The 27,248-nt window shown below is 60.4% G+C and overlaps 1 protein-coding gene across 4 annotated transcripts; it reads left to right on the top strand.

Annotated features, from left to right (window-relative positions):
• Nucleotides 1–361: 361 nt before the first annotated feature.
• BCL9L (BCL9 like) lies at nucleotides 362–27,248 on the top strand. Of its 4 annotated transcripts, XM_007124179.4 has the most exons (10): nucleotides 362–1,183; nucleotides 7,455–7,510; nucleotides 16,083–16,184; nucleotides 17,443–17,828; nucleotides 18,522–18,641; nucleotides 21,688–21,898; nucleotides 22,058–22,142; nucleotides 22,242–24,528; nucleotides 25,164–25,448; nucleotides 25,886–27,248. In XM_007124179.4, exons 3-10 carry the CDS (start codon nucleotides 16,159–16,161, stop codon nucleotides 26,977–26,979), a joined length of 4,494 nt encoding a protein of 1,497 aa, XP_007124241.1. In that variant the 5' UTR covers nucleotides 362–1,183; nucleotides 7,455–7,510; nucleotides 16,083–16,158; the 3' UTR covers nucleotides 26,980–27,248. The 4 variants fall into 4 exon arrangements, with proteins under 4 accessions (XP_007124241.1, XP_007124240.1, XP_054938971.1 ...); XM_007124178.4 differs by lacking the exon at nucleotides 7,455–7,510; XM_055082996.1 differs by lacking the exon at nucleotides 16,083–16,184.

Here is a 27,248-nt window from a genome sequence, read left to right as displayed (position 1 = left end):
GGAGAGGGAGAGAGAGAGAGAGAGAGAGGGAGAGAGAGGGAGGGAGAGAGAGGGAGGAAGGGAGGGAGAGAGAGAGAGAAAGAGGGAGAGAGGGAGAGAGAGAGTGTGAGTGAGTGTTGGGGGTTGGGGGGAGTCAACTCCCACTGCTTCCAATCAGCGTAGATAGGAGGGTAGGTTTGTCAAACCTCTCCCCAGCCTGAGATGGTGTTAGCCCGTCTCCTCCCCAGTCCTCGGGAATGGGGTGGAGAGTGGCATAGAAGCCCCCTCCCCGCCCCCGGGCCAACCTGCCTCCCGCTAGCCGGCCGGGCGCCTTACCGAGTCAGACCACTGGGAGGCTGGGGGAGCCGGATTGGGCGAGGAGGCGAGCGAGATGGGGGAGCTCTTATTTTGACAGGGGCCTCTCCGGGCTCTGGTATGAAGGCAGAAGGAGGCAGCCAGAGAGCCCCGATGCTTATTCAGGCTGGGGAGCGGAGCCGAGTGGAGGGGCGAGCGAGGCTCCGGCAGCGCAGGGGACCCCGGGGAGGCGGCGGCGAACGGCGGAGCCAGTGGCCGGACATGCCCCGGACTCGGGGCCGCTGCACCACCGCCGCTGCCTGGAGCCAGCCGGCCGGACGCCCGCACGCCTGGGTCCCCCGGCGCCGCGCCGCCCGGGGACTGCGACCCGGACCCTCGGCGTCCGACCAACAATAAGCGCCCAGACAGCCCCCTCCCCGCCCCACGCCCGCCGTCCCCGCGGGCCTCGGGAAAAGTGAAAGGAGGAGGCGAAGGAAGGAAGGAAGGAAGGAAGGAAGGAAGGAAGGAAGGAAGGAAGGAAGGAAGGAAGGAAGGAAGGAAGGAAGGAAGGGAGGAGGAGCAGGAGCCGGAGCCGTGAGGTTCGGGGCTGAGACCCCAGCCCTGAGCCCCGGGCCGGGCGGGTGTGCGCGCTCTCCCGCCGCTGCCCGGCGCCCAAGACCATGCTCCGCGGTTGGAAAGCAGGAACCCAGGCGCCCAGCGACCCCCGGATACCCACTCCCGGGCCGGGCTGGTATTGAGATCAAGGCGTCCAGGATCAAAAGATCACCACCTGCCCGCCCTCCTCCGCACCTCCAACTGGCGAGCAGGAGGACCCCAATCCACCCACCGACCCTGACCTGGTCATGGCGTCCAACTCCGGCCTGGCGTGAGGACCCCCGACCCGCGCGAGGTGAGGGGAGGGCTGGGGCCGAGGGCGAAAGTCATGCCAGGCCAGCAGAGGCGCGAGGAGGGAGATCCAGTTCGAATTGGGGAGGGGGAACACAGTCTGATTGTCTTTGGCCCTCTGGCAGGCACCCCCAGGCTGTTTAAGGGGTTGGGGACGCCCCCAGGATTAGTGGAGGCCACTCTTGGGCCCCCAATCAGGTTGGCAGTCCCAGCGCACAGAGGGGAGGGCTTAGGGGCAGCCAGGGGACCCTGCCACCCTAGCACAGAGAACAAGGCCGGCCTTGGGCCAGCTGGAGCAGCAACTCTGCCCTGGGGGCTTCTGGGAGATGTAGTCCCCCTCTCAGGCTCACCAACCCCTTGGGTCTCAGCACCCCAGCACTCCTCTCCTGGCTTATAGGAGCTTCCATAAGGAGGTGCGTAGGGACTGGAGATTGCTGGGGGTCACCCTCTGCCCCCAAGCACTGCCTAGGAGCAGGGGGGGCTGTGGAGTCTCCCCTGCCAAGGATTCTTATTGATGTGGGCTTGGCGGGGGCGGGGGGGGCAGTCACACAGTTCCTTGGAGGTGTCTCTGCCTTGCTAAGAGGAGACAGCCCCTGCCTTGGTCTGGGGGAGCTCTTGGGGGAGGAATGTGGGGAAGAGAGGGGAGGCTTAGGGCTTCTTGCTTGCTGGAGTATGTCCTGTCCCAGGGCTGCTGGAATTTGGTTTCAGGGGACACCGAGGTCTACTCTCCCCTCTCCCTCTTGGGAGCTGAGGAGAGTGTCCCTTACAGTCTGGGAGTCTGGAGGGTGTCCCTGTGGAGCAGTGAAGCCAGGATTGACTTCTGTCTGTCTGTCCAGCTTCCTTCCTTCCTTCCGGGTTTTTCTGACACCCCTCCTCCCTCCTCCTTCTGTCTGTCTGCTGCTTGGGGTGTGGGTCTGTGTCTGTGTCTGGGGGCCTCTGCTGCAGGGAGTGTTGCTCTGGGAGAGGTGAGCTGGGCATGTCACTGAGCCCGGGGAAAGGGGCTTGGAGGCCCCCTTGATCTTTGGCCTTGGTTTCCTGTTTTACCTAGGAAAGCTGTCTTCGCACAGTATCTGCTGTAACCCTACTGATGCCTCTGGGCAGCTCTCTGAATGAGACCCGCAGGGTGGGTGGGCTTCCACTCCCCTTGCTCTCCCCCCTCCTCAGCCTCTCCAAGGAGCAGCTACTTTTTCTGGGCTGGGGCTGCCTGGCTTGTCTGCTGCCCCCCAGCACTAGCTTGGCTGCCTTCTCTGGGTCTGGACCATGATTTCATGGCCCCAGGGGAAGAGCATGTTCAGGCCCTGTCTTTCTGGTATCAGCTCTGAGGCGCCTGCTGATAGGAGCTTCAAGACAGGATGAGAATGGGAGAGAAAGGAAGGTAAGGGGCTGGGGTGGGGTGGGGGGGTCTGGTATCAGGACGGAAGGTGCTGCCCTCCCTCAGCTGATCAGGCTCCTTGGCCTTGGAGAACCAGGCCTGGAAGCTCAGGCTTCTGGCCACTTGCCTCTGGAGGTTCTCTGCTTACCTGTGTTGCTTCTGATTGGGGTGGGGCAGGGGTTAATGCTGGAAAGGGTGCTCCTGAAGGGGAGAATACCTATATAACCTTGTATCCAGTGTGACTCTTGTGCTCGGGGTAGCAGGGGCCTCACGCTAGAGATGGTTTCTGGAGGTCCATATGGAGGCTCAGAGTCTCTAATTACTGAGGTTGAGGGTCCAGGTGGGAAGAGATTACAGAGTCCTGGAGAAGGATTAGTATTGGTGGTCCACAATCGATCACAACAGTGGTAATGTGCAACCTAGTGAACTTGCTTATTGAGTCTGTGTTGGGCACCCATGATTCCCTTTGGATAGTGTCTGCCTCCCAACTTCTGGGTATTTCAGTTAAGCAGGAGCCCTGGGCCGCAGACTCAACTTCCATGAAGAGGCAGGGCAATAGCCTTCTGGGCAGAGGCCTAGTGGGTGGCAGTGTCGACTCAGCAAGGGCTGGAATGCCTGGCACCTGCTTTAGATTAAAGGAGATGCCTGCAAAGGGGGCTGCCTGCCTGCAGGGGGAGGGGCCGGGATGGAGCTGCGTGGAGCCCAGGAGTGGGGTGGAAGGAAAGGAGCAGGGTTGCAGGCAGCAGCAGCTCTGGCAGGAGTGGAGGGAGCCAGCAGTCACCCAGCTCAGCAGCCCCTCCTCCAGGGAGTCCAAGACAGGAGCTGGGGGCCGCCACACTGCCTCTGGCGCCACCGGCTGAAGTTCCGTCCCAGCGCCCTGGGGGGACAGCTGCAGGGAGCCAGGGTGTCTGAGTGTCCAGTCTGCCCAGGACTGGAGGAGGCCTGCAAGGAGGTAGGGGGCACTTTGGGGTTCTTTTTGGCCTGACGCCATGTTTACTCTTCTGGGGGCTCCTTGGTTGCTGGTGGTGAGGCACTCCAAGAGCCTGGGCACCCAGGGGTGACGGGGAAACGGCATCCTTTCCCTGTGCCAGGAGCCCTGGGCACTGCTTGGTTGCTGACCTCAGGGGAGGGGGCAGAGGGGATGGCACCGTGGGAAAGTGGGCAGCCGTGGGAGCCAAGCGGGTACAGGCTGGGTGCCGTGGGCAGGGAGCCTCTGCCAGGCCTGCTCTCCCTGGGGTGGGGCTGGCTGTTCCACGGACTGGCTCAACCTGTTGAGCACCTGGCTGCTCTAGCTTGGCATCTGTGCCCCTGCCTGCCAGCCCCACCAGCTGCCCACCCGTAGCCACACTGTGGGGGCTGCCCCCAGGGATATGGGGCGAGGAGGCTCTGACTGGCCAAGGGGCCAGGATGGAGCTGGTAGAGTCTCCTCCAGGGGCTCTAAGTTTCCCCAGGTCCCACCCTCTACCAGAGCTGCGGCTGGAGCCAGTTGGAGGGCCAGGTAGCCAGAGGCTAGGAGCTGAAGGGCAAGGTGAAGAAAGCTGCAGCACTAGAGGTGCTGCATGTCACTTGGATGGGCCTCCCTGAAGGCAGCCTGGAGTTAAGGCCTGGCATTTCCTCTGCTGGGTGCCAGGGCCAGGCCTCCAGAGCCCCACCCCCAGCCTGGCCTGACCTCCCTTCCCTAGGAGAGAGCTGCCGACTTTCCCTGGAGGTTGGGGGAGGGGCAGTAAGGGCATCCTGGTGCCCTGGGAGGAGAGGGGTGACTTCCTGGATGTGGGGGTCTGTTGTAGTGCCCCAGCCTCCCGAAGAGCCCCCCTCCCTGGGAACCCAGGTAGGAAGCTCTGGCTTCCCAGGGAGATGTCCCCCACCCTGCCCTGAGTGTGGGTGGTCCTGGGTCCCCTGGAAGGTCCCTGACCCCCTGCAGGCCCTTGCTGTCCTCCCACACCCTCTGACCCCGTAGCTTTAGGCCTGCCTTGGGGCTCTGCTAGCTGGCGGGGAAGGGGAGCCAGCTGCCACTCTGTAGGGGGCCCTTCCCCACCCAGGGGTCGGGGAAGGGCCCAGGTAGGTTCCTTCGCCTTCTTTCTTCTCTAGTCAGTGGCTAAGGTGGAGGCCTCTCCTTCTCTGCCTCCTTTCCACCCCAGGCCCTCCCTGCTTGGCCCTGGGCCACCTGCCCCTCCTAACCTTGGTGTCTGGCCTAGTCCCCATCCCCAGGGGCTGGGATGCCCTCTGTCCAAGTCCCTCTTCCAATGGGCTGGTGGCCCTGCGCTGGCCTGTCTTCCCCCTCCCCTTCACTCTCCACCCCCCAGCCTCAACTGAGAATGGCCCTGAATCCAGCATTTCCAGCATTTCGAAACCGGGATTGTTTTGAAATCCCTGAGTACTTCTCCACCCCCCTGCTCTGACTCCCCTCCTCCCCACTAGCCCAGAATTTAGTCCTCTAATCTGACTTCATGCTGTGCATTGCCTCTGTGTGTGTGTGTGTATGTGAGTTTGTGTGTGTGTGTGAGTTTGTGTGCTAGCACATAGCCATGTGCATACTACTCTGTGTGTATGTGTGTGTGCTCGTGTATCCCAGTGTGGGTCTATCTTCTGTCTGTCAGTAGTTCTGTGTGACTGGCTGATGTCATTTGTGTTTCCCGAGCTCTCTTTGGCCTTCTCTGAGTATGGGAGCCTCTGTGGGTCTTAAGGAGTCATTTTTGGGGAGTTTGGGTTATTTTAAAGAGGTATCCTGGATGTGTGTCTTTGGAGGTTGTGTCTATTTCTCTCTCAGATACACGTCTGGGAGTATCTGAGGAATATGTGTGCTCGGGATTGTGTCTCTGATGCATGTGCCTGTGTGCGTACGTGCGCACACTCAGTGCATTCTGCTTCTGTTGCCGCCTTTATCCTCCTCCCTCAGAACATGTCTGGGGTGCGTAGCCACAGGTCTCCCCATAGCTCCCTGGGACATGGAGTCCTCTGTCCTTTGATAGGGAGGTTTCTTGGAGCGAGGCCAAGGCTTCTGGCAGTTCTGTGGTCCTTGGAGAGAAACTGTGCAGTGGGGAGACTTTGGGATAAACTGTCCCCAAGGCTGGGCTCTCTTCCTCCACCCTTCACGGACACCCGGCACCTTAAGGGATCCCAATACTCCCAGTCCATCCTCTTCTTGTCCTGGTGATATCGTGGGGGCTGTCACAGGGCGGCCCAGTGCTCTCCAGAAAAGGCTGGGGAAAGGGAGTTAACCCTCCACCCTTGGGGTCACTTGCTTCACTGGGGACAAGAAACAGCCAGCCACATCAGACCTGGGAGCTTGGTGGCTAAAGTTCAGAAAAGTTGACTTTGCTAGCTAGGGGCAGACAGCAAAACAAGACAAGACACTCATATTTCCAGCCTGAGCAGAAGACAGAGGGGCCTGGAACGCTGGGGCGGCGTGGGGGGGTGATGTGCCACCCCAGAAATATGAAGCGTTGGATGTGAGGCCAGCTGCCATTGTAGCCTTGACCCTGGGAAGTCCTTCTTGATGTCTTACCTTAATCGTATTTTACAGGAGGGGGGTGGGGATTGCTAAGGGGAGCTTTCTTTCTTTCTTTTTTTGCCAAAGCAAGAGTTGTGTTAGTAGAGTTATGTCTGCATGGGATGCGGGCCCTCGGAACCCCTGATGCCTCGCTATGACTCAGTTTCCCATTCTGGGATATAATTGAATACTTTCCTCTAGAAGCACTTGTAGCAAATCAGTGAAGAAGAGGGTTGGGGCAGGGGCTGTTTGTCGGAGTCAAGGGCCTGTGGAGACAGCAGCACGAGGTGGGCAGAGAGAAAAGTTGTCTGTTTATAAACCCCCTTCCCATGGCCTCTGGTCCCAGGACTCAGTGGGAGGAAGGGAGGGGTAGAGGCACAGGTTGGTACAGTGCTCAGTGACCCAGCAGAGGCAGGGCCTTGGCAAGGAATTTTCAGTTTGTTTCTCAATCTCTGTCTCTGAGACACGCACACACACATCACTGCAGACACTTTCAGGAGATGAGCCCAGAAAAGTCACCCAGGTGGCAGTAGGGCGGGGCAGTACCAGATGGGGCCATGCGGTACCATGTTCTGGCAGACACCCTGTGCTTGCCCCCTAGAACTGGAAGTTGGGCCCAGCGGGAGGTCCCTTCCCCAACTCCCCTGTGGTGTGCCTGGGAGCACCACAGGCTGGAGAGGGTTAAGTCTGGTTGGCAGGGACACCCCCCCACCCAGTGCAGCGAGAGAGAGGGAGGGGTGGTTAGCAGCTTGCTCTAGTTGGCGTCTCTCCCAGAATTCTTCGGAAAAGAACTCCCCTTTGACCCCCAGTACAAACTGAGCCCAGCCACCAGCCTCCCTCCTGCCTGCCTGTGGGAGCTTCACCCAGCCCCCTCCTACTGAACTGCTAAGCCTGATTCTCTCACCCTAGGCCCTCCCAGCCAAGCCCGGTCCCCAGGGGCATCTTCAGGGGACAAGAGAGACCACATGGGGACATAGGACCCACACCATTCTTCTCCATGACACAGGATAACCCCGGGGTGGCTGGTGCTGGAAGCTGGGGTCCTCAGCCTCCCCATCCATCCCTCCACCCGGGTCCGCAGGCCAGGCCATGGGAGTCCTCCCCCCTCTCCCTGTGGGCTGAGCTCTGAGGGAGCTCTAAGGCATCTCCAGCGCCTTCTCCTTTCCTGCTTGCAGGGGAGGGAGGGGGAGCTGTGCGGTGGGGCTGCTGGGTCAGGCCTGGCTCCCAGCCAATCCACAGAAGTCGTGGAGGGGGGGTGGTGTCCAAGTAGCTCAGGGACTTCCTGGAGCTGCAGGCCCGTCAGTGTGTACATGCTTAGTGGTGTGCGTGTTGGGGGTGGGGCTGGGGCTCTGGGAGGAGCGGGGGTAGAGATTGCTGGCCCTGGGGCTTCTAGCTGTGACCCTCTCTCCACAGGGAGCCCCAGCCCAGATCACACCCTTGAGCCTGAGCCCGACACGCATTATCCTGAGGTGAGAGGTCTGTGTGCTTATGTGTGTCCTCACAGCCTCCTCGCTCAGCTCTGTCTGCCTCTGCCGTTGCCTCCTGCTTGGCTTTTTGTCTCGGGCGCCCTCCTCCTGGCTCTCTGCCCCCACTTCTCCTTTCATTCTCCTCCCCCCGGAGGAGAGGGTGCTGACTGCCTACAACCTGGAACCCGGTAGGGGATGGGGGCGGGGCCGGGGCAGGAAGGGTTAAAGCGCCACAGCCGCTGCTCCAGTGAAAGTCCCAGCCCGGGTGGGTGGTAGGGAGCCCCAGCCCGGTCACCCCTGGAGGGCAAGGTACGGTTTCCTTCCTGGTCATCCCAAGTTCTTGCTCCCCGTCGCCTGCTGGCTTTGGCCTCAGCTGGCTGAGTCAAAGCCAGGGTGGCTACCAGCCACAGTAATGTGGTTTCTGCCCTGGCCCCTAGACACACACACACACACACACACACACACACACACACACACGCGCACACACGCACACACACACACACACGCACACAGGCACACACACACACACACACACACACACACACACACGCTTTCTCCCTACTGCCACGCCCAGCCCCTCCCTCCCTCCCTCCCTCCCTCCCTCCCCTCCTTCCCTACTTAGCAACAACTCCCTGAATTCACAACAAACACGCCTGTAGGCTCCTGGTCTGACTAGGGAAAGCTGGAGAAAGCGGAGGACTTCGAGGAGGCACTTCTCCTAGACTGTCCCCAGGAGGGAGGGGCTTCTAATCCCCCCACCCTCCCTGCTGGAGGCCACCACCCCTCAGGGACACAGAGGAAGTGGTCCTGCTTCCAACTCAGGCAATGAAAAAAGTCGGGGGCAGTGCCAGGTGTGGCTGAGCAGGTGCGGGGGGTGGGGGTGGGGGCAGGGCTGGGACTCCACCCGTCACTAGTGAGTCCCACTTGACCTTTGACCCCCACCTGCAGAGACTCTTCCTGCCTCTGGGCCTCTCAGCAGGGACCTGTGCTGTTGTCATGGTGACTTCCCTTGCTCCTTCCCCAGACTCTTAGGGACCAGGATGGGTGACGATGTAACTGATTGGGGGTAGATGGGGCTGGGGTGGCCCAAGAACTCTGCTCTCAGAGCCCGAGTGGGCCAGGCACCTGTGTTGAGGGGATGGGGAGTGGTGGCCTCTCTTTGATCTCTTCCCTGGGCAGGAACTGTGGCCTCTAGCTAGGACCTGGTGCGCATAGGGGTTGGAGGGAGTATGGAATGAGGGGGTGAGGCACCATTCTTTTGTCATAGCACAGAGGGCTGCTACCAGGGTGAACATGTATTGTGAAATGGTTAATAACCCAGTTGCTGGAGTGTCTGAGTTCAAAGCCTGACTCTTCCAATTTTGGACTGTGTGCCTCAGGCAAATTACTCAACTTCCCTGGGCCTCGGTTTTCTTATGTGTAAAGTGGGGATAACAAGAGAACTTTCTTGTAGAGTACTAAATTAGAGGATTAAATTAGATAATGCATGTGAAGCCTTCAGGACAGCTTGATGTTACAGAGTAAATGCTCAATAAATATTAGAGATCCTCCTCGTTATTATTAGTCATAGCTCTTCATAGGAACTCGTGGTCCTCCCGGGGGCTTTAGCAGGGGATGAATTGATGGGGGTGGGGAGAGTGGACGGTGGGGAAGAGACAGCCTTTCCAACACTTCACACTCCTAGATTCTAATACCCATCCAGACCCACTTTCTTGCTGCCTCAGTTTCCCCACTGAGGGGAAACTAACATCTTGGTTGCAAGTTTGCCGAATAGCCGTGGGCCTGGAGAAGGGTCTGAGGACTTAGGTCCTGTCTCCCTCCCCATCTCCCAGCACTTCTCAGGGCTGAGCCCTCCCTCCCCCATGCTATTAGCTCAGATCAGCTTCAACACCCCTCCCACCATCCCATCCCCTGATGCTCTGTTCCTTCACCAGGCTGAACAGCCATTAAGACACTCTGTTCTTAAATGGTTTAGATGGCCGCCTCCTCTCTTTCCTGGCCTAAGGGGTCAGGGACCCTCTTTGGGGAGAAAAGTAGCAGTGTGGGGCTGTGACATGGATGGCAGCTGTTAGGCCTGCCTTGGGGCCCAGGGTCCACTGGATTCCCTGTACCCTGCCTGGGCATTTTCCCTGAGCGTGGCAGGGCAGTGCCCAGGCCTGTGATATGTATAGAAGCCCAGATGGGCATGCCTGGCACCTGCTGCACACAGATGGGCAGATGCCCATCCTGAAGCCCAGAGGAGGGGTGGGGTCGTATCGGTATCCAGAGGGCACACCCAGAATCCTTTCCTGTGCGGCGTGGGTGAGTGTGGGCAGGGCTGGGTAAAGTTCTGTTTCAACCCTGTGTGCCCCGGGGCAGGCCAGGCGAGAATGCTGAGTAACTTTGGGTGAGCAAGGCTCCGAAAGGCCCTGGGATGAGAGTCGGATGACGGAGGGGCTAAGGCTTGGGAACTTCTGGGTGAGGAGCCCAGCACTGGGCAGCAGGGATGGTGTGCCCACAAAGAGGGAAGCTCTGCAGATAAGTGTGGTCTTCTGGGCAGTGAGTGTCCAAATCTCTGGAGAAAGTGGATTCAGATGTGGCAGAGTGCCTGGGATACCAGGGCTCTTGGGTACCTTCTCTGGCCTGGTACCAAGGGGGATGGGCTGGAGCCCCTGGGTCTACTCACCACCTCCTTCTGGGAACAGAGGGAACACCTCCCTTCCATGGGCCTGGGAGTGAGGGCTCAGTGTTGGCCTGGGCCATGCCTCACTGCTGGGCTGGCCATGCCGCTTTTGCCCAGCCCCTGGGGCCTGTTCCTTGGGCAGGCTGGGGCTATTTTTGGGATCGGGCTGGGGCTCTGGGGCTGGTTTCAGATGTTCCAATGTGAACAGGAGAAAATGGGAACAGATGGCTGGAGGGTTCCAATCAGCAGGTCCTGCTGGGAGCAGGTTATTTTTAGGGCCTTGTTAACCCTTTGGGAGCTGTGGAGCCACCCTGAGAGGGACAGCCCTCTCTAGTTGAGAAGAGCACAGGTCTTCTCTCTGGACCTCTACTTTCAGAACTGCTTGTCCCAGTTGCTCTTCTTTCCCTCTCAGACCCTCCACTCTTTAAAGAGGCCCATGGCAAGAAAGTAGACTCCAGCCTCCTCCCAGCCCAGACCCTGCACGGAGACTGCCAAGGAGTAGGATGGGGAGAGGGGTGGCTGGTGGAGGGGACGGGACGTGGGCCACTGTTGAAAGGAAACTCCCCTTTGCTTTTCTCCTGGGGTTTTGAGACAGCCCTGAGGCTAAGAGAGTGGATAACTGCTCTCTGGGTTCATGCTCTGGGTTTGAGTGTATGTCGATAAACCCAGTGATGCCCAGGGGAGTGCTAGCTGAGGGAGCTGGCCTCTGTGAGGACAGAGAAAAAGCCAAGTTTTTGTACTTGATACCACTGAGATGACGCCCATGGGCCCCGATCCCTTGGATACTCAAGAGCAAATATCTCGAGAGTGCCCATCTTTACCAAATGCCCACGGATTTGGGTGCCATGTAGGGTGTAAAGAAGGGGACATCATGGCCAGAGGTGGTTTGTTGAGGGCCGAGTATGTCACAGGCATTCTGTTGGATGGTTTCACTATTAGTATCTCACTCGATATATTGATCCTCATTTTGCAGATGAGGAAACTGAGGCTCAGAGGGCTGAAGGGACGGACAAAGTCCTGTCGCTCAGAAGGGATGGGATGTGATTGGCATCCTTGTCGGCCTGACTGCAAACCCGGTTCTCATTCCACTGCATCACTCACACTGCCTGCCAGTGTCCCAGCCCCAGAGGGCGAGGCTGACGGGACTGGGCCTCCTCAGGGAGCAGGTCTATGGAATGAGTGTAGGAACGGAGGCCTGGGGTCAGGGGACCCTGCCTGTCACTGCTCTCACAATCCCTTAAGCCCTTCTTGCCTGAGGGTGCCAGGACTGACACCAGAAACCCCATTTGGCCTTCCTGTCTTCCCTGCGGGAGGATCACAGGCATACATCCTGTCTCATCAGCCCCCACCCCCACCCGTCCTGGCCCACATGCCCCTGCTTCCTGTAGGGTCACAACAGTCTGGATGTCAATGTGGGCAGAGCTCGAGGGCCCTCCAGCTGCTGCTGGTGCCAAGAGTTTGGGCCAGGCCGGCGAGGTGAGGTCTGGGAGGATGCCTCTGACGCTGGCAGTACCTGGGGGAGAGAGCAGAGCGGGCAGGCGGGCTCTGGGTGAGGTCCCGCGCCCCATGGTGCACTGCCTGTGCCAGCAGTCTGCCCGCACTCGCAACTCCCACAATGGCCCCATTGTTCCCAGCCGCCAGGCAGTCAGGCAGTTTGGAGGAGGTTCCTGGGCCACCCCTAATCCCACCCCCCCAAAAAAAAGGTCCAGATTAACCCCTTGGAGGATAGAGGCCAGGTGAGGGCCCACAGGGAGCTACCCTGCCCATTCTTCCCTTCTGGGAATCCGGGCTTGGGACGCCACCTCCCAACACGTGTACCCAGCGACAGGGCATCTCTGGAGATCGGGGTTTCCCACAGGGTGGGGAGTAGCACCTAGACCCTCTCCCACCCCCAGGGTGGTGTAGGTGCCAGGGGGCAGGAAGTGCCAGTGGGGTGGCAGGCGGAGACCAGATATATTTGGGCCGGTGGGGCTAATTCCAGCCACCGCTGCCTGCCCTACTGGCTCCTGAGCTCCTTTCCTTCCTGTGAAACCAGAGCTGGGTTGGGCCTAGCTCAGGATTTCGGTGGATTTAAAGAGGCAGCACCACCCCTGCCAGCTCGGCTTCCTCTCCCCCTCCCGAGGTAGGGTCTGGGGCAGAGAGAGGACTGGAGAGCTGCTTGCTCCTCCCTTGCCCCAGGCTAACCCCTGGCCCTTGCCCCTGCTGGGGTACCAGGCTTTTGACACTCCCTTCTCCCAGAGCTTTGGGTGGGTGGGGTGGGCGGGGGTGGGCTGTGGTTTCCTGTGTTGGCTGTTTGTGCCTGGCCCAGAGTGCCCGCTGCCTGCCTGGGCTTCCTGCCCTGTCTTGTTTCCTTGTGCCCCCCCCCCTCCCCCCGGGGGAGGCAGCAGCCAGAGATTGGGCCGTAGCCTTTGGGGGCACCCTACTGCCAGGCCGTGACTGCTTCCCGAGGCCTGGCCACTTGGGCACTGGCTACGGGAGCCAAGTGAGGTGACCTCCGGCTTGTCTAGGCAATGCCACTTAGTCCGGTAGTTTCCAGAAGGGCAGAATCCCCTCCAGAAGCACCCTGTTCAAAGACCCCAGACTGGAAGGTCTGGGGCCAGGAGTTTCCATGTCCCAGCAGGGTTAGGGTTGCCTTGACATCACCCTGGGGCTGCAGGTGGGGTGGGGCTGGAAACTCCCAGACAAAATGGTTGATTTGCATGGTCTCCTTTGGCAGGAGGTGGGCGGAAGTGGGGAGAGCTGCTAGGAACCAGGGTGAGGGGAAGGCCCCCCAGGCCTGGAAGTCCCCACACAGAGGGTCCCAGAGCAATACCTTGGTTCTTGAGCAGATTTCCTGCTGGGCTCTGAATCCTTGACCTCCCCACCCGGCTGAGTCACCACCTCAGGAAGAGGAAGTGACCACGGTGGTAGAGGAGAGCTTCTAGGGACCAAGGAGTCCTGACACCCAGGAGAAAGGGGACTCGGGACCTTGTTGTCTTGAGGGCTGCCTCTCCCTGAGTCAGTGGCTGAGGATCCCACCACTAATACTCCCAGCAGGTTCCTGTTCTTTCAGCTGCCACAGGGTCCTAGCAGCCCATTTCCTATCTAGAGGTGTCTGCCCGCTGCGTGTGGAAGCATGGACCCTCCAAGCGTGTTCTCACTGCCTCTTTGGGATGGTTCTGAGCTGGGCAATAAAACTGGTGGGCTGGCTGGTGAACCAAGGAGAGGCTCCCAAGGTGGGGGCAGCTGGAAATAGGCAGGTTGCCCCGTCAAAGCCTTCCTGGTCTCCCTCCCCCAGCTGAGGTCAGGTGCACTTTAACCCTTAGGTCACTGCCCCCCGCCCCCGCACCCCACGTTGCACCAGGAGGGCAAGATCTCAGGCAGGCTTTGTCTCAGCAGCCTCCTGGGCTCCATTCTCATAGGTCTGCCCCTGGCCTCTTCACTCTGGTGACTGGCACCTGCTCCCTGTTTGTGAGCACATGTCACTGCTCCCCACCCTACCCCCTAAGAGGCAACCACAGCGCTGTGTTCCCAGAGCTCCACCCCTATCCTTTCAACCATCTCAGGGGCTCCTGGCCTGGTGCCAGGAAGCCCCTTCACTCTGTTTGTTTAAAAACTGCACCCACCAGGAATCAGCTTTCCTGCCTCCCATCCCCAAGGTTTTCCAGGTCTCTTCCGGGGACTGTGAGTGCTAGAGGAGGACGAGGGTCTCTGGGATCTGGGGCAGACCCCTAAGGGGCAAAGGGGGGAGGTGTGAGATGGGAAAGTCCTGACTCATCTGTACTTGACTCAGCTCGTCCTGCCGCTGGGTGGGAGCGAAGGGGTGGAGTCCTAGAGGGGAGGGCAACTCCAAGATTCTTCTGGAGAGGAGGCTCGGCCTGACTGTGTACCCTGGAGAGGACTAATTTTCTAACAGCCCCCTCCCAAATTATTAGATGTCCCAATATGTGAAGCTGTAAACAGAGGAAAGTGGGTGGCCTTTGCCCTGCCCCAACCCCGGGGGGCTGGGTCCAGTGACCTGCGGCGTGTGGGAAGCCCATCTGTCTGGTGCAGGCTCAGATGAGCTGTCATGACTTGAGGGGAGGACGCTGCAGTGTAGGGGAAACACCAGGGGAATGGGGTCTTGGTGCTGCCATGTAACGGTCATGTGACCCAGGGGCCTGTCACTTCCTTTTCCCAGATCTCAGTTTCCTTACTGTGAAATGGGGATAACAATGCTGTTGTGGCAGATGGTTGGTAGTTTTGAGGATCAGCAAGGTGGTGAAGGTGGAAGCCTGGGACCCATGTCAGCCCCATAGGCCTGCCCCTAAGCCCAGGTGCCCTCCAGCTCTCCCCGCCTCAGTGTCCTTTCCCCCCCGCCCCACCCCGCGCATCCGACCCCGCGTGATGCAGGAGATGGGGGCTGGCAGCAGGCTGCTTCCCAGCCAGGCCCTGGACTTTGGAATCTTCCCCTGAGGAGCCTCCCTCCCTAGAGACAGAGCTGGGGTGGGGAAGGCCAATCTGCCCTGGGGTTAAGTTAGGGTTAGACTCCCACAGGGTCACTGGTGTGGCCCCCACCCCGCCCAGGTCCCAGCCCAGCCTCCGGCAGCTCACTAGGGAATGTGGGCCGGTGTCTGGCTGGGCCTGTCACCGGGACAAAGCTTCTGGCCCAAGACTCCTCCTCTCCTCCCACCCCTTTCTGGGATCTGCGGGGGGAGGGGGGGACAGGGCTGGGGGCGGTCGGGTGAGGCTTCTGTGTTTGTGTAAGTCTGTTTGTTGATGTATCTATGGCCCCGTGTGTGTGTGTTTCTTTGTGACTACCGGGCTCAACTTTCTATGGCTCCCTTGTGGCCGGGCCTCAGTCTTTTCATCTGTTCAGTGAGTCGACGCGCTCCCTCTCTGCCCTCTGGCCGCCTCTGGAAACATGCCCCAGGCTGCTTCTGTGCTCCTGCTTCGGCCAGCGCCTCCCTCGCCCTCCCGCACACCTCCGCGGGCCGGCGTGAGCGCGCCTCTAGTTTCCTGGGCTCCGTGCGTGTCTTTGTCTCCCCGTCCACGTGTGAGCTACGAGTGTGTGTGAGTCAGAGTTTGGGTGCTGGTGGGTCCCAGGGCCCCCGCCTGGCGGCGCCTAGCGCTGGACCGAACCTCGGCCCCGCCGTGGCGCGCGCCAGGCCCCTCGCCGCACTTGGCCGTGGGTCTGTCCGGGCGGCGCGTGCGGGGCCGGGAGAGGCACGCTGCAGTCCTGCCCGTCGCCCGCTCCCCGGCTCGCTGGCCCGCTGGCTCTCTCGCTCGCTCGCTCGGCCTTCTCCGCTCTGGCTCTGCCGAAGGGGGCGGGGTGGGGTGCTGGGGCTGGGGGAGGGGAGGCTCCTGCATTCTTGCGGTCGGGGAGGAATCTGAGCCAGCGTTACTGGTCTCCAGAAGAGCCCAGCTGCAGCCCCGGGGCCCCGCCAGGCCTCTCGCTGCCCGCCTGGGCCTGCTGGGATGGGCACGGACTAGGCCTCGAGCTGGGGGCGGGGCATCGCCCCTACCAGCGGCCCCCTTCCCGCCTGGGCGCCCAGGGGCAGGGCTCAGCGCTGGGGGCGGGGCGCCAGGGGGGTCCCCCGCCCCCAGGATGAGGGGCGTGCCTGGGGGCGGGAGTCCCCCCACCCCCAACCCGGGGCCTGACAGACCTCGCGGCCGCCCCAAGCGGGCACTTTTGCAACCCACCCTTTTAGTGAATTCTGCCCCTGCGGCCGGGGGGCCTTGCTAGAGACTGCAAGCTCCCTGAGGGTAAGGTGCGGGAGGAATGGGGACAGGAGCAGCCACTAGGATCCAGACCCCGACTAGTAATCCTTGCCATTCACACCCTACCCTATCCAGTTCCCTAGTCCCAGGGCTGTTGGGTCTTCCCGTCTCCCCTCCCCTTCTCACACCCCCTCCCCAAGTCACAAGTTTTCTCTTTGGGGCTTGTTGCTGCAGTCCCTGCTCCAGTACCGAGTACCTCGCTGGGCCCTGGGCACGCACAGGGGCCGTAGCCCCACTGTGTGTGGGAACCATGAGGATCCTGGCTAACAAGACAAGGTGTGTGGGTGTCGCGGAGGGCGGGATATGTGTGTGGAGTGAGGGGAAGGGAAGGGCCCATTGGTGATGGGACTGAACTGTGCAGGCTTGGAGAGCGAGCCCCCCCCCACCCAGTACCTGGCTTCCAGGCCACCGGCGGGCTAAAGGGGGGTCAGAATGGGAAGGCCTGCCCCGAGGCAGGAGCCCACAGCTTTAGTGCCTGGGCCCAGGGGACAGAGGGGAATGGCAACCAGCTAAGCCTGCTGTTCTAGTCCCTTCCAAACCTTTCCTCTTAAAAACGGTTTGAGCAGACCCCTGCCCACCCCACTGTCGGGTCCGATGGCGCCCTCTGGCCTCCGTCTAGCTGGGGGTGGGAGCTGGAGGGAGGGGCGGTGCCTGCCTCCCTCCCCTTCTCTAGGAGAAGCCGGCAGACAGGGCCAGGCGGCAGCAGCAGGACAGCAGAGCTGAAATAAATCTGAGCTGGTGTGGAATGAGGGGGGATAAATATCCTCTCCCGTGATGTGATCTTTCCAGCGGCTATTAATAGGTCTCCGGGGAAGGGGAGGCGGTGGGGGGAGCGGGCTGGAGCTTAAAGGGCCCGCAGCCTAGGCTGCAGGAATCCTTGGCTTCAGTCTGCTTTGCACACCAGTCCCCTCCCCTTTTTTTTTTTTTGCTCCTGCCTGCCGGCCAGGCATACTAGTAGACCCTCTTGAGGCATTCCCCTCCTGCTCTGGGGAGCTGTCTGGACCAGTGGGTACCACTCTCTGGTGTGCTTTTCCCCACTTCCCCAGGGGAATGGGGCTGGGGCATGAGCAGTGACCCTCAGGTCCTGTGCCCCTTCCATGCTGGTGTTGAGACACATGGCAGTTGAGGTTTGGGGACCTTGGAAGGAGTCTGAAGACAGCAAACCCTTGAAGAGAGGATGCTTAAGTGTTGGCCAGGTGCTAGTGGAGGGGGGTTGCCATGGAGGCTTGCAGTCTGTTGGATGCTGGGGCTGGGGGTGGGTTGGATTCTGCCAATGTGAGGCCCTGGTTTTCGTTTGAATTGTGGGGATTGGAGGGCGGAGAGGGTTGCCCCATCTTCACTGCCCAAGGTGGAGAGGGGCATCAGCCCTTCTCTGAGGAGCCATAGAGGGGGGTAGGGGATAGCTGGTGGTCTTAAGATGCCACTCAGCCCCCACCTCTCCTACCACTAGTTGAGGCAGGATGGGGCGATTAAAATCCAGGCATGCTACACCCCTAGCAGGATTAACTTTTCATGTCTCTTCCACCTTCTCCAGGTTACCCCACCCTAGGAGGAGAGAAGCTCCAGGGAGCCCGCCGCTGTCCCCCCGCGGCCACTGCCCCCCTGCCCCAGCCAAGCCAATGCACCCAGAAAATAAGTTGACCAATCATGGCAAGACAGGGAATGGCGGGGCCCAATCCCAGCACCAGAATGTGAACCAAGGACCCACCTGCAACCTGGGCTCGAAGGGCGTGGGGGCGGGGAACCATGGGGCCAAGGCCAACCAGATATCACCTAGCAACTCAAGTCTGAAGAACCCCCAGGCAGGGGTGCCCCCTTTCAGCTCGCTCAAGGGCAAAGTGAAGAGGGAGCGGAGCGTGTCTGTGGACTCCGGAGAGCAGCGAGAGGCTGGGACACCGTCCCTGGATTCGGAGGCCAAAGGTATCCCATTTCCTGATCCCCAAGACCCCAGCATCTTCCACAGCCCTAGACTCACACTTGCTGGGAGATCATCTTTCTAGCCCCCTTGCCTAATCCTCAACCCCAACTCCTCTCCAGCATTTATGCCGGGGGCACCTTTCTCTTACCCCCATTATACCCACCCATCTGGTCATTCTCTCAGGTTTGGGTGATGTCTCATCCTTAGGTGCCACCCATGGAGGGGCCACACAGAGTGATGGGGCCTCTGGTCCGTCAGTCTCATGCCTCTCCTGCTTTCCCACCAGAGCCCCCAGAGCGGGAGAGGGAGGTGCTCTGGGGTGAGGAGCAGACCCTCACACCTCCCAGGAACCTCCTGGTATCCTGGCTGGTGGGAGCTATGGTGTAGGCACTGGGGCCTGGAAGAGTAGCAGCAGTTTCCCCCTCCCCCCCCCCAGCCCTAATTAGAACCAGTTGTGGTTGGGGATTATGCTGGGCTTGGTGCTGGGTGGGGGAGGGGAGGCAGGCAGCAGGGCTGTAGAGAGAAATCAGAAACAAATGGTGTCGTGGTGGGGGCCAAGGGCTGGCAAAGTGCCCACCATGGCCGGGGCAGTGCCCCCTGGGGTGGGGCATCTGGGAGACGGGCTTGGGAAGGATCCCGGCTGTGGGAGGACAGGGCCTCTGGGTACTCACTCTGACCCCTGCCTGCCTGGGCAGAAGTGGCACCCCGGAGTAAGCGGCGTTGTGTGCTGGAGCGGAAGCAGCCATACAGTGGGGACGAATGGTGCTCAGGACCGGACAGCGAGGAGGATGACAAGCCCATTGGGGCCACCCACAGTGAGTGCCCATCATTGCCAGGATGCTGTGGCCCATGGTGCCCCCAGAGGATAGCCGCCCTGAGGGAACCTCCCTCTCCTCACCTAAGGCTTTAGAAGGCCCAGCCTGGGAAGAGGGAGCAAAGGGTCAGGAGCCCAGGCTCCTCCTCTCCCATCTCCCATCTCTGACTCAGTCCCTCCCTGCACTGTGACAGCTCAGTTGCCGCCTTCCAGGTGCCCAGTGGCCCCCTCTCCCTAGGGACCACGGTGGGGTAGGTTGAACCTCAGGTGGCCTCTCCTGGCCACATCTACACCTCCTCCCATGAATTCCTGGCCTATGCTGCCACCTACTGGTTATTAGAGGGAGGGCGGTGAGGGTCCAGCATCACTGGGAGCTGGACAGCTGGCTCTGCTGCACAAAGCTGTGCTAAGCCTGGGTGTGAGCTGGCATTGCCTGTGTCTCTGGTGCCCTTCCCTACCCTCTAATTGACTCCTGGCAAGTGCCCGGAGTGCATCACCAGGACGAGGAGTGGGTGTGGGTGGACTCCCACCTCTCTCATTCTTGCATTGATCAGCATTTATTTGGGCCTGGCACTAGTGATGGGGGAGAAATGGACATACTCCTGCCCTTGGGAAGCCCATTTACATTGATTTGATGCTTTCCCTCCAAGCTTACATCTGTGTGTGGGGAGAAACAACTTAATGCATAAGAAACTAACCAGAGAATGTTAAATTGTGAACTTGTGGAAAGCCAGACTGTAGAAAGAAGGAAGAAAAAAATATGCTGGATACTTTGCTACTTTGTTTCATTTAATTCTTATAACAGCCTTGTGAGGTAGGTGTTATTATGATGCAGAGGAGGAAACAGACTTAGCAGATGTTTGTGGAAAGAGCAGATCATGTCCGTGGAGGTGGTGTATGGGATCAAATACTGAAGCCTCTGCAGCTGGCTGGCACTTTAAAGGTCATCTGGTCCCAGCCACCCCCCACCCCCACCCCAGAGGACTCACTGGTGGTCCACAAGCCCCTGGCCAAACCCTTCAGTGATAGATGGGGGTGGTCACTGCTTCGCAGAACAGACCCTCCTCAATTCACTTTTATAACACTAGACTGTACCATTGTAGAAACATGAAAACAGGGAAATCAAAGAAGAAATTGCTAACATCCCATACCTGATACCAGGCAAGCACTTACTGTTTTAGTTGTATTGTCATTAGATTCTCGAAGAGTTCTTAATGGTAGGGCAGTATAATGTAGAAGTTAAGAGCACAGACTCTGCAATCAGACCGCCTTGGTTTATATCCTGGGTCTTCCACTTATTATTTGTGTAAATTTGGGAAAGGGCCTCAGTTTCCTCATCTATAAAAATAATCTTTTCCTTTTAGCATTGTTGTGAGGAGTCAAAGAGTTGAGACATGTAGCACACTTAGAACAGTGTTAGCTTTTTTTTTTTTTTTCTGGCTGCAGTGGGTCTTCGTTGCTGCGCGCGGGCTTTCTGTAGTTGCGGTGAGCGGAGGCTACTCTTCGGTGCGGTGCACGGGCTTCTCATTGCGGTGGCTTCTCTTGTTGCAGAGCACAGTCTCTAGGCACGTGGGCTTCAGTAGTTGTGGTGCACAGGCTCAGTTGCTGTGCGGCATGTGGCATCTTCCTGGACCAGGGCTCGAACCTGTGTCCCCTGCATTGGCAGGCGGATTCTTAACCGCTGCGCCACCAGGGAAGTCCCCAGTGTTTAGCTTTTATTGTTATAATTGTACTAGAAGTTTCCTTATTGAAATAAAGCCTGCCTCTCTCCCCATAACTCATTCCCAGGAGTCCTAGTTCTGTGTATTGAATGTACACCTTCCTCTTCCCCAGGGCAGCCCTCACACATTGAGGTCAGCTCTCAAGTTCCCCCCACAAACTTCTGGCTCTGTTGTTCTATGTAAAACTGGAGAGACAGGGTCCAGAGCAGGGCTGTTAATGAGGTAGGAGTGTTAGAGAAGATTTCTTCAAGAAGAGGAGCCTGCCCGTGGGCCTGCGGGAAGGTGGCTGCTGCCCCAGCTCAAGGGAGACAACTTGGGGCAGTAGGTGCTGTCACTTACTGTCTGCAGGCCAGGCCCTTGACTGGTGGCAAAGTTCCACCCACTCACTAGACCCATGAATGAGCAAGCGTAGATCTTTTGTAGGCGAGGACTTACAGTCAAGGCTGTGACCATGGAACAAAACCTCGCTCGGTGCCGAGGGTGGCCAGTCTACCCTGGCAGTGAACCCAGTATGTCAGGCTTTTGTAACTCTGTTTTCTAAACAGTTTTTTAGTTTGTGACATAGTTGTGAACTTGCTGTAAAAATACATTTCTTTGACCAGCCCCTCCCCCTCCTGCAGGGCTGGAGTTAGTGTTTCCATTTTACAGATGAAGGAACTGAGGCTTAGAGGGAGGAAGTATCTTGTTCATAAGGTTGCAGAACAGTTAGTGGTAGGGCTAGAATGAAAACCATTCAGCATTTGAATCATCAGCTGTACAAGCTCTTTGCCTTCTCCCCTCACCTGGCCAACGTGCATACACACGCACAGACCACGGCGAGGGGTCGGAGCAGGGCCAAGCTTGGGGCTCTGCAGTCCCTGCCTGGTGCAGACCCTGGCTCTGCACTGCCTGGCTGTGTCACCTTGGGTGAGTAATGTCATCCCTCTGAGGCTGTCAAGTGGAGTATACGACAAGTGGAGTGTACGACAGCTTCCTCCCAGGGATGTGATGATTAGATAGAATCACATCCATAAGCGTCCGTCAGTGTGCCAGGCATACGGGAGCCTATTCATAAGGGTCACATTTTCCCTCTCCCTCCTCTCCACATGGTCCGCACAATTTCCATCCTTTTCAAAGCCAGGTCTAGGGCAAGTATAGAAACTAGACTAGTGAAAATGCCTGATTGGGGCCCCAGATGACCCTGTGGGCACAAGCTATGAAGCAGTGAGCCTCTCTGTCCCTGGGCATCTCTGGGATGGTACGGTAGCGGCAGGGGGGTGGGCGGCTGTCCCCCCACTGGATCTCCTCTCTGAATCTGGTCCTCTTTCCCTTTCCTCTCCTGTGCAGATTGTAATGTAGCAGACCCAGCCATGGCGGCCCCACAGCTGGGTCCTGGCCAAGCCGCCCAACTGCCCCTCAGTGAGAGCAGCGCACCAGGCCCCCCGCACGGGCCCCCGCCAGGCCTCCGGCCCGACGCCCCTGGGGGTGGAGGCGGGGGTGTCCCGGGAAAGCCTCCCTCACAGTTTGTGTATGTCTTCACCACCCACCTGGCCAACACGTAAGTGCCTCAGCCCTTGTTTGCCTAGCCCCCCCTCAGCCTGGGGTCCTGAGTGAGTGCCTGCAGGGGGCCAGGGTTGGCTTGGGTTGGGCTGGGTGAGGTTGAGGGCTCCCTCCTGCCCGCCTCTCTGAGCTGTCTGTGCCCGACCCTCCTGTGTAGGGCTGCAGAGGCAGTGCTGCAGGGCCGGGCCGACTCCATCCTCGCCTACCACCAGCAGAACGTGCCCCGTGCCAAGCTGGACCAGGTGAGTGTGTCACCTGGCCTGGGCATGGTGCTCTGTGAGCAGCGGATTGGCCAGTGCATCCCCTTACCTGTCTCGTGCTCTGCCTTTGTCCTCTTGCAGGCCCCCAAAGTGCCACCCACCCCAGAACCGCTACCCCTGAGCACGCCATCAACAGGCACCCCTCAGTCCCAGCCTCCTCCACTGCCGCCACCGCCACCCCCAGCCCCAGGCAGCGCCCCCCCTGCTCTGCCTTCCGAGGGGCCTCCTGAGGACACCAGTCAGGACCTGACACCCAACTCGGTGGGAGCTGCCAGCACGGGTGGTGGCACTGGGGGTACCCACCCTAATACCCCTACAGCTTCCACCGCCAACAACCCGCTGCCTCCTGGAGGAGACCCCAGCAGCGCTCCCGGCCCTGCCCTGCTTGGGGAGGCCCCCACCGGCAATGGGCAGCGGAGCCTGGTGGGCTCAGAGGGCCTGTCCAAGGAGCAGCTGGAACATCGGGAGCGCTCCCTCCAGACGCTTCGAGACATTGAACGGCTGCTGCTGCGCAGCGGGGAGACTGAGCCCTTCCTCAAGGGGCCCCCCGGAGGAGCAGGCGAGGGGGGACCACCAGCACAAGCCCCTCCTGCCCCCCAGCAGCCACCCACAGCCCCGGCCAGCGGGCTGAAGAAGTACGAGGAGCCCTTGCAGTCCATGATTTCGCAGACACAGAGCCTCGGGGGCCCCCCGCTGGAGCATGAAGTGCCTGGGCACCCCCCGGGTGGGGACATGGGGCAGCAGATGAACATGATGATGCAGAGGCTGGGCCAGGACAGCTTGACACCTGAGCAGGTGGCTTGGCGCAAGCTGCAGGAAGAGTACTACGAGGAGAAACGGCGGAAGGAGGAGCAGATCGGGCTGCACGGGGGCCGCCCGCTGCAGGACATGATGGGCATGGGGGGCGTGATGGTGAGGGGACCACCGCCTCCCTACCACAGCAAGCCTGGCGATCAGTGGCCCCCAGGGATGGGAGCCCAGCTGCGGGGGCCCATGGATGTCCAAGATCCCATGCAGCTCCGGGGTGGACCACCCTTCCCTGGACCCCGTTTCCCAGGCAACCAGATGCAACGGGTGTCTGGGTTTGGGGGTATACAGGGTATGCCCATGGAGGTGCCCATGAATGCCATGCAGAGGCCTGTGAGGCCGGGTATGGGCTGGACTGAAGACTTGCCCCCTATGGGGGGGCCTGGCAATTTTGCCCAGAATGCGGTGCCCTACCCAGGCGGGCAGGGTGAAGCCGAGCGATTTATGACCCCTCGGGTTCGTGAGGAGCTGCTGCGACACCAGCTGCTGGAGAAGCGGTCGTTGGGCATGCAGCGCCCCCTGGGCATGGCCGGCAGCGGCATGGGGCAGGGCATGGAGGTGGAACGGATGATGCAGGCGCACCGGCAGATGGATCCGGCCATGTTCCCCGGGCAGATAGCTGGCGGCGAGGGCCTGGCGGGCACTCCCATGGGCATGGAGTTTGGTGGAGGTCGGGGCCTCCTGAGTCCCCCCATGGGGCAGTCTGGGCTGAGGGAGGTGGACCCACCCATGGGGCCAGGCAACCTCAACATGAACATGAATGTGAACATGAACATGAACATGAACCTGAATGTGCAGATGACCCCACAGCAGCAGATGCTGATGTCGCAGAAGATGCGGGGCCCCGGGGACATGATGGGGCCGCAGGGCCTCAGTCCCGAGGAGATGGCCCGGGTGCGGGCCCAGAACAGCAGCGGCATGATGGGCGGCCCGCAGAAGATGCTTATGCCCTCACAGTTTCCCAGCCAGGGCCAGCAGGGATTCTCTGGGGGCCAGGCACCCTACCAAGCCATGCCCCAGGAAATGGGTAATACTCAAGACATGTTCAGCCCCGACCAGAGCTCAATGCCCATGGCAAACGTGGGTACCACCCGGCTCAGCCACATGCCCCTGCCTCCTGCGTCCAATCCGCCTGGCTCTGTACATTCAGCCCCAAACCGGGGGCTGGGCAGACGGCCTTCAGACCTCACCATCAGTATTAATCAGATGGGCTCACCGGGCATGGGGCATCTGAAGTCGCCCACCCTTAGCCAGGTACACTCACCCCTGGTCACCTCGCCCTCCGCCAACCTCAAGTCACCCCAGACTCCCTCACAGATGGTGCCCTTGCCTTCGGCCAACCCGCCAGGACCTCTCAAGTCACCCCAGGTCCTCAGCTCCTCTCTCAGCGTCCGTTCGCCCACCGGCTCGCCCAGCAGGCTTAAGTCTCCCTCCATGGCGGTGCCTTCTCCAGGCTGGGTCGCCTCGCCCAAGACAGCCATGCCCAGCCCCGGCGTGCCCCAGAACAAGCAGCCGCCTCTGAACATGAACTCTTCCAGCACCCTGGGCAACGTGGAACAGAGTGAGTCAACGGGGCCAGGCAAGTGGGCCCTGGCCTCTGGTGCTGGGAGCCTCCCCGGTGGGGGTATTCTTTTTTTTTTTTTTTTTTTTTTTGCCGTATGCAGAGCACAGGCTGTGGACGTGCAGGCTCAGAGGCCATGGCTCACGGGCCCAGCCGCTCCGCGGCATGTGGGATCCTCCCGGACCGGGGCACGAACCCGTGTCCCCTGCATCGGCAGGCGGACTCTCAATCACTGCGCCACCAGGGAAGCCCTGGTGGGGGTATTCTTGCTGGGCCAGGGGAGTGAGTTAAGGCATCTGTGCCTGGGCCCAGAGGTAGACGGCTCTGCTCGAGGGGCAGACGCTGGCAGCTGTGTGTGAGCTTTCACAGGGAGCACCATGTTCATCTCCCAGGCATTTCAAGGGGGTCATATTTGGGATCTCCCCACTGCCTGGGTCCCTGAGGCTGCAGGAACTGCTTGGAGACAGATGGGCTGTAGTGACAGTGGGGGGCCTGTGTTGAGTGGGACATCTGTGCCTGGAGGAGTCAGGTGGAGATTTGGGAGCTGACCTCTTCCTGAGCCCCCAGTGTGAGCAGCCAAATCATCTTCCCCTCCCCAGTCACCCCCTGCTCTTTCTGTCTCCCCGCTTCTGTAGGTGCCCTCCCGCCTAGCGGCCCCCGGAGCAGCTCTTCAGCGCCTCCCGCCAACCCTCCCAGCGGCCTCATGAACCCCAGCCTGCCATTCACTTCCTCCCCAGACCCCACGCCTTCCCAGAACCCCCTGTCACTGATGATGTCCCAGATGTCCAAGTACGCCATGCCCAGCTCCACCCCGCTCTACCACAATGCCATCAAGACCATCGCCACCTCAGACGACGAGCTGCTGCCCGATCGGCCCCTGCTCCCCCCGCCACCACCACCACCGCAGGGCTCTGGGCCAGGTGCGGGGACAGGGAGGGGCTGCGGGGAGAAGAGCTGATGCAGGCACTGGGAGTGGGAAGAGTTGCCAGGGCCAGCAGCTGCCCCTGCGGTCCTGCTGGCTTTTTTGTGCTTCCAAAGAGCCCTGGGTGTGTGGGGGGGTGTGTGTGTGTCCTGGGACACAGTTCCCAGTCGTTGTCGCTCTGTGAAGCCAAGCCCGGAAAGCTGGAGTGGTCTTTCCACCTACTGATGTGTCCCTGGCCGGCTGGGCCAGAGCTTGGGCCTCTTGGCTTCTCACCTAAGTGCCTGGAGTCCCTTCCCTCGCAGCTAGGGCAGGCCCAACGGTGAAAGCCCTCAGCCCTGGTACCAGCCTGGCTGGGGAGTGGGGAAGGACTGAGTTCTGCACCCTCCCCCAGCTGGGTGCACACGGTTCCTGACCCCCATTTCTCTTTCCCCGCAGGGATCAGCAATAACCAGCCCACCCAGATGCACCTGAACTCAGCTGCTGCCCAGAGCCCCATGGGCATGAACCTGCCAGGCCAGCAGCCCCTGTCCCATGACCCCCCACCTACCATGTTGCCCTCCCCCACCCCTCTGGGCTCCAACATTCCACTGCACCCCAATGCACAGGGGACAGGAGGGCCCCCTCAGAACTCAATGATGATGGCTCCAGGGGGCCCAGACTCCCTGAATGCCCCCTGCGGCCCTGTTCCCAACTCCTCCCAGATGCTGCCCTTCCCCCCTCGGCTGCAGCAGCCCCATGGTGCCATGGCCCCTAGTGGGGGCGGGGGCGGGGGACCCGGCCTGCAGCAGCACTACCCTTCAGGCATGGCCCTGCCCCCAGAGGACCTGCCCAGCCAGCCACCAGGCCCCCTGCCCCCCCAGCAGCACCTGATGGGCAAAAGCATGGCCGGCCGCATGGGCGACGCGTACCCCCCAGGCGTGCTCCCCGGGGTGGCGTCAGTGCTGAACGACCCTGAGCTGAGCGAGGTGATCCGGCCCACCCCGACGGGGATCCCTGAGTTCGACTTGTCCAGGATCATCCCCTCGGAGAAGCCAAGCAGCACCCTCCAGTACTTCCCCAAGAGCGAGAACCAGCCCCCCAAGGCCCAGCCCCCCAATCTGCATCTCATGAACCTGCAGAACATGATGGCGGAGCAGACCCCCTCCCGGCCCCCCAACCTCCCGGGCCAGCAGGGCGTCCAGCGGGGGCTCAACATGTCCATGTGCCACCCCGGACAGATGTCCTTGCTGGGCAGGACAGGTGTGCCCTCACAGCAGGGCATGGTGCCCCATGGCCTGCACCAGGGGGTCATGGCCCCTCCACAAGGCCTCATGACCCAGCAGAATTTCATGCTGATGAAGCAGCGGGGCGTGGGCGGTGAGGTCTACAGCCAGCCCCCCCACATGCTCCCTCCCCAGGGCTCTCTCATGGGCCCCCCGCCCCAGCAGAACCTCATGGTGTCCCACCCGCTGCGGCAGCGCAGTGTGTCTCTGGACAGCCAGATGGGCTACCTCCCGGCGCCGGGTGGCATGGCCAACCTGCCCTTCTAGCAGTCCCCGTAGGGGGCTGGAGCTGGGCCGATACTGCAAATAGGATAACCTTAAGAAAGTTTCTTCCCCTTCGGTGTTGGGATGGCCTGGGTCAAGGGGTGGGTTGGAGGGGGTGGGAGGGGGCTTGTGTGGGGAGTGGCATTTGTGGAAACCAGATGTGCTGGCAGCTTAGGGGGAAGTGGCAGAGTGGGGTGAGGGATTTGGGATGGGGGTTGGTCCCATTTCGGCCACCAGGACTGCCCTTCCCCCCCCCCCCCCCCCCCCCCCCC

Source organism: Physeter macrocephalus, unplaced genomic scaffold (assembly GCF_002837175.3).
Source record: "Physeter macrocephalus isolate SW-GA unplaced genomic scaffold, ASM283717v5 random_445, whole genome shotgun sequence".
In the NCBI taxonomy this organism is placed as follows: domain Eukaryota; kingdom Metazoa; phylum Chordata; class Mammalia; order Artiodactyla; family Physeteridae; genus Physeter; species Physeter macrocephalus.
The sequence above is the reverse complement of the archived record's forward strand: the minus strand, read 5'-3'. Positions and strand labels throughout refer to the sequence as shown.

Excerpts from the sequence above, each read along its gene's own strand:
- BCL9L (XM_007124178.4), top strand. The coding sequence starts at position 16,159 with ATGAGGATCCTGGCTAACAAGACAAG. Across the intron at positions 18,642-21,687 it reads GCCCATTGGGGCCACCCACA|ATTGTAATGTAGCAGACCCA; the intron begins GTGAGTGCCCAT and ends TCTCCTGTGCAG. Across the intron at positions 24,529-25,163 it reads CCTGGGCAACGTGGAACAGA|GTGCCCTCCCGCCTAGCGGC; the intron begins GTGAGTCAACGG and ends CCGCTTCTGTAG.